Consider the following 5,712-nt stretch of genomic DNA (forward strand, 5'->3'; position numbering starts at 1 on the left):
GAGCCCGACCCCCCCCCGGCTCCCCCCCCCTGTCAGGGGGGTGCAGAGCCAGAAGATCCCCCCTGAGCCTCCTTTTCTCCAGGCTGAGCCCCCCCAGCTCCCTCAGCTGCTCCTCATGGGACTTCTTCTCCCAGGGACCCCCAGCCCCTGATCCAGTGGGACCAGAGGGACACAGAACTCAGGCTGATTCCCCCCCAGCAAACCTGCCCCCCCCAATCCATCTTGTGGGATTATTATTTCTGCCTGGCTGCATCCCAGGGAGGGGAGAAAGTTAATTAGACATCTTAGCACCTGGGAAATAAAAGCCTTGCTGACCTTCATTGACTCTATTGGAAAATAATTTAGGGTTGTTTGGCTTCCCTTCTGCACTGAGCAGCCCATCAATTAACAGCCCTCAGGAAAATGTTCACTATTTGCCTTTTAACACAATTTAATCTGATGTGCTGTTTCGTCACCTGTGTCCCACATGATCCCAGTATTGATGGGTTTGTCCTCAGGTTCTGCTGCTTAAATGGGCAAAACATATTTTATCCTATAATTAAATGAAATGCTCTGCTGGGTGAACATTATCTTAAGTTTTATAGTATTATAGTGCTTTCTATCACCTTAATACATCACCATAGTTCTGTCACTCCAATGAGGTATTACTGTATTATTAGTGTAATACATCATTACTGCAAGGTGTTTGCATGATGAATTGCTTCAAAGATGAAGCCATCAGGCAGGAAAAAAAAAATCCATCAGCAGGCTGAACATAATTACAGGATAAAAGGATACTTCATGATGGAATCTGGTCATGAGTTGACCTGGAAGTGAATGAAAGCAGAGAGAAGGGGAAGCTAAAGAGAAAACCTGAGACAAACCCCTAAAATGTCACTGGTAAGTGATACAGAGGAGGAGCTGTGAGTAAAGCCAAGGTCTCATCTGCATTCAGGGCCACCACACCCAACTGCATCCAGCTCAGGGCTCCAGGCTGAGCTTAAAGCCAGGAGCAGTGAGGAGAGAGCAGGAATTCAGGATCGAGCACAAACTGCCCTGCCTTGATGGGATAAATCCCTTCCCACAGAGTAGGTCATTCCCCCCCTCACCCTGTGGATCTACAGACAGAAGGATGATGTGGGGATGGACTTGGAAAGAACAAGCACACCCAGCTGCATCCAGCTCAGGGCTCCAGGCTGAGTTTAAACCCAGGAGCAGTGAGGAGAGAGCAGGAATTCAGGATCGAGCACAAACTGCCCTGCCTTGATGGGACAAATGGGATAAATCCCTCCCTGCAGGTCATTCCCTCTCTTTCCATGTGTCTCTAGAGACAGAGGGATGATGTGGAGATGGACTTGGAAAGAACAAGCACACCCAGCTGCATCCAGCTCAGGGCTCCAGGCTGAGCTTAAAGCCAGGAGTGGGATAGAGCAGAAATTCAGGATCGAGCACAGACTGCACTGCCTTGATGGGATAAGTGGCAAAAATTCCTCCCTGGAGGTTATTCCCTCTTTTTCCCAGGTGGGCTGTAGATCTACAGACAGAAGGATGGTGTGGGGATGGACTTGGAAAGAACAAGGACTTCCAAGAACATCCCACCACCCCCAGCACGGCAGGGAACGGGATCCACAGCCCCCCTGTCCTCACCCCATGACAATGCCAGCAGGGAACCCACACCTCCCCCTCATCTGCTGCTGAGGAACCTGCTCTTAATTAAACTAAATTTGGTTAAAATTAAACTTCAAACATGTCTGGGATGGGCCATAGGATCAAGGAGAGAAAGGGGGATTTCAGGACATGATGTGCAACTTGAGCACCACCGTGTGAGCTTTGAGATGCTCAACAACTCCAAAGGAATTGCAACTCCTTGTGGGTTTATATATATATCTCTAAAAATGAATAAAAAACTTATATATATATTTATATATATATATATTTATACATAACAAGTGTTTACATTACATTCCCAGCAATAAATTACAACAAACAGCCCATTAATTAAACAGTTGTAGAGAAAGTCCAATTTTGCTGCAAATTTCAAAGCTCCTGCACTCACTGACAATTACTCTAAAAAAAGCATTTCCAAGGAGTTTAACCCATGGAATGTATCATGAAACAAAAGAACTGCCAAGAACTGGCTCTCAGTGGGAAGAGGGAAGGGACAACGTGGAGAGGGAAGACCAGGAAGAATCTCTGCTGAGGTTGGACAGTGGGAAGCATGAAGGGAGTCAGCAGCACTGCCAGGTTTGGCTTCAGAACTTCAGGTAGGAGAAGAAAACGTAGTTAAATCTAATCACAATAACTGAGGGAAAAACAAATAACCTGCTTTCAGCCATTCATCTCAGAGCCCAGGGTTAGCAGGCAGTGTCAGCCTAATCCAGTTCCTCACCCCATAATGCACTTAGAGGTTGAAGTTTCCATCCACAAAGTCCAAAAGGCATTTTGTGCCATTTGACAAAAAAATTGTGTGCATTTAAGCACCAGCTTTGTTATATTTAGCAGTGACTGGATCAGCCCCAGCTGCCTGATCTTTGTTCAGAGGCAGGGATAAACCAAAGGGAGATTATCTCCCACAGCTCACCCCCAGGCTCAGGTGGCTCCTGAATTTTCCAGTTCAGGCTCAGATGAACTCTGGGATTCCTCAGTCCTGGTGAGCCTGGAAAGCCCAGGGTGACCATGGAGTGAGAATGGGATCTTCCTGCATTTCCATCACTTGAATTATACATCTTTTAGCTGAAAATGAACCTCCTGGAGTGTGCTGGACCCCAGATACCCCACAATTTTGGAGAGGCAAAAGGAGTGGCAGAAAAGTCATGCAAAGGGAAATCCCAGCCAGGGTGAGATGGAGAATTATCTCAGCACTGTTTGTTTGCTTTATTCCATTGGGCCATTTTTATTCTGCTGGGTGAAAGAGGAAGAATCAGGGAATCATGGAGTGGTTTGGGCTGGGAAGAATCAGGGAATCATGGTGTGGTTTGGGTTGGAAGGGACCTTAAGGATCATCCTGTTCCAACCCCTGCCACAGGCAGGGTCACCTTCCACTGTCCCAGGGTGCTCAGATCCCCATCCTAACTGGTCTTGCATTGTGTCCTGCTCGTGGGCTATTTGCTTCCATCATTATTTACCCTTGCCTGGCAGATTTTTTCCCAAACTTTTACTAGCAGCTCTGCCACGATTCTGGCAGAATCCAGAAAATCAGGACATGAAGAGCAGCTGGGAAAAATCCCCTGTGATACCTGAGGTGTTTTTAACAACAAGCTGGGCCTGACCCATTGGAGAGCGAAGCCAACAGACAAGTTCCACAGCCTGCTGTGCCCTCTGCCAGTGTGCCCCCTCACCTGAGGCCCCCACCCATGGCACGGGTACAGGATTGCTGTGTGGTTCTCCTGAGGGCCCTGGTCCAGGCACACGTCCTTGGCCTTGTTGTTTCGGAGCTGGAAGAAAGAAAAAGAGCAGAGTTATGGCCCTGTCTCATCAGAGATAAAGAAACAAAAGATGCTCAGCCCTCTCCTGCTGTAGAAGGTGTTCTATCACAGGGAATAATCGGGCAGGGAAAGGTTTAGTGCACTGTGTGTTTTCTTTAAATCCAGGGCTAATGGTGGTTGATTTTACACAATCATCACCATTCCAAGGAGCCAGTTTCCCTGGACAGAGTTTTCTTCTCTTTGCTCATGTGTGGTGGGAACAAAGCCAGTTTTAGGCTGCCAGGAGCCCAAAATCAATGCAGGATTGCTCAGATTTCGGTGAAAAGTCCAGCTTGGAAAAAAAAAGGAGGGATGCAGGAGGAGAGGCAGAGATGGCAGAGCACTGTCATGAACTGAAGGACACACTTTGGAGGGGCCAGGGCAGGGTGGGTTCGTGGTACAGAGTCAAACAGCCACCAAACCCTGGGCACCAGGACTGGTCCCCAGAGCTCTCCCCTCTCCAGAGCTCTGCCCTATCCTCTCTCCAGGCTTCCCAGGCAGGGCCATAATGCAAAAATGCCTTTGGAAACAGGCTGGGAGAGCTGGGGGGGTTCACCTGGAGAAGAGAAGGCTCCAGGGAGACCTGAGAGCCCCTTGCAGGGCCTAAAGGGGCTCCAGGAGAGCTGGAAAGGGATTTGGGACAAGAGATGGAGGGACAGGCCAAGGAGGAATGGCTTCCCACTGCCAGAGGGCAGGGTTAGATGGGATATTGGGAAGGAATTCCTGGCTGGGAGGGTGGGGAGGCCCTGGCACAGGTTGCCCAGAGAAGCTGTGGCTGCCCCATCCCTGGAAGTGTCCAAGGCCAGGTTGGAGCAACCTGGTCCAGTGGAAGGTGTCTCTGCCCATGGCAGGGGGTGGGACTGGATGAGCTTTTGTGCCCCTTCCACCCCAAAGCATTTTAGGATTCTGTTATTCTATGCAAATACTTGTTGGGAGGTTTTAGCTTGCAGGCTTTAAGTAACTTTGATTACGAATCTTTCCTAAAATTATTCCCATCTGGGAGGCTCAGGCTGTGCTTCAAGGAGCCTCCTCCAACTGCCACTGTTCCATCAGATCCATTGCAACAGAGGATTTATTATTAGTTCCCATAAATGCCTGTTTCTATATTCTCAGAACGGTTTCAAAGCCAGCAGAGATTGAATTAAGTCTCCTTACTTTATCTTGTCCTTAAGCTGTTGTGACAACACACTGTATCCAACAGAGACCTTGTCAGGAATTAGGCTGAGCTTAAGTCACAGGGTTTTATAAGATGACTGTGTATTAAAAATATACAAACAGCTGCTTAATCCATGCAGTCAATGGGAAATATAGATAATTTTCTGTCAATTCAGTAAATGATGTATTAAAATATTTTACTTTATACGGTCTCCGAGATCAGAAATAAATCCCCAAACAGGTTTTTAGAAGAAACTGGGAACAGATTGCTCCAAATTTATATAATTAGACACAAATAGTCAGTTTTGATTCACATTCCTCTCCTCTGAGGCGATTTCTCATCAGAGAAATATTACCAGTCTGAGCTCAGGGGCTGCTCAGCCTTAATTACCTCTCCATAAGCAATGGTGTTGTTGTATCTCCTCATTTCTGGATAAACATGGTCCAGGTACCACTGGAAATTTTTACACTTCAGGCTCTTCCTCAATGCTTTTCTCTCAGAAACATCCCCAATGTCAATCCCTGGATTCTGAAAAATAAGGACACAGCACATCACTGAGGGGTTACTCTTCAAAAAGACTAAAAACTAATGTATTTCACTGATGTTTTGAGGCCCTTTCCAAACTGCCTGGAAGCTCCATGAAGAGGCCATGCCAGGGAATTCTGGCTGAAATCATCCTCCCAGGAATCCCAAGGAAAACGTGGCTTTCAGAGCCACAGCCAGGAGGTGACACCAACTCCTCTCCTGGGGTTTAGGGACACCCCTGCAAGGGCCACCAGGTGGGACACGCTCTGGTCCTGGGGATAATTTAGGAAAGAGAAGCCAAATGGAGAAGGAAAGGTTGTGGAGGAAATATGGGAGGTGCAGTAATGATGGGGAATCTTCTCCCTGATTCCTTTTGGGATCCACCTGAGAAACACTGAGAAATATGTGCTTTTTCCATAATATTTTGTTAAGGAGGAAAAAAAATCCACAACAACCAAACGAACATGTAAAAATCCCAAATAAACAAACAAGAAACAAAAGGGAACAGAAAGGAAGGTTTGGGAAGGGAAGGTTTGGGAAGGGAAGGTTTGGGAAGGGAAGGTTTGGGAAGGTTTGGGAAGGTTTGGG

The 5,712-nt window shown here is 47.3% G+C and overlaps 1 protein-coding gene across 1 annotated transcript in view; it reads right to left on the reverse strand.

Moving 5' to 3' along the window:
* Window positions 1–5,712, reverse strand: part of WBSCR17 (Williams-Beuren syndrome chromosome region 17) — a 221,786-nt gene that overhangs the window by 8,901 nt on the left and 207,173 nt on the right. Inside the window, exons 6-7 of the mRNA XM_017824039.1 lie at window positions 4,990–5,127; window positions 3,318–3,413 (exon numbers count right to left, since the gene is read on the reverse strand). Coding sequence (XP_017679528.1) covers window positions 3,318–3,413; window positions 4,990–5,127 — 234 coding nt within the window. The remainder of the gene's footprint in view (window positions 1–3,317; window positions 3,414–4,989; window positions 5,128–5,712) is intronic.

The sequence above is a fragment of the Lepidothrix coronata genome, unplaced genomic scaffold, assembly GCF_001604755.1.
Source record: "Lepidothrix coronata isolate B3197 unplaced genomic scaffold, Lepidothrix_coronata-1.0 Scaffold108, whole genome shotgun sequence".
Taxonomy (NCBI): Eukaryota; Metazoa; Chordata; class Aves; order Passeriformes; family Pipridae; genus Lepidothrix; species Lepidothrix coronata.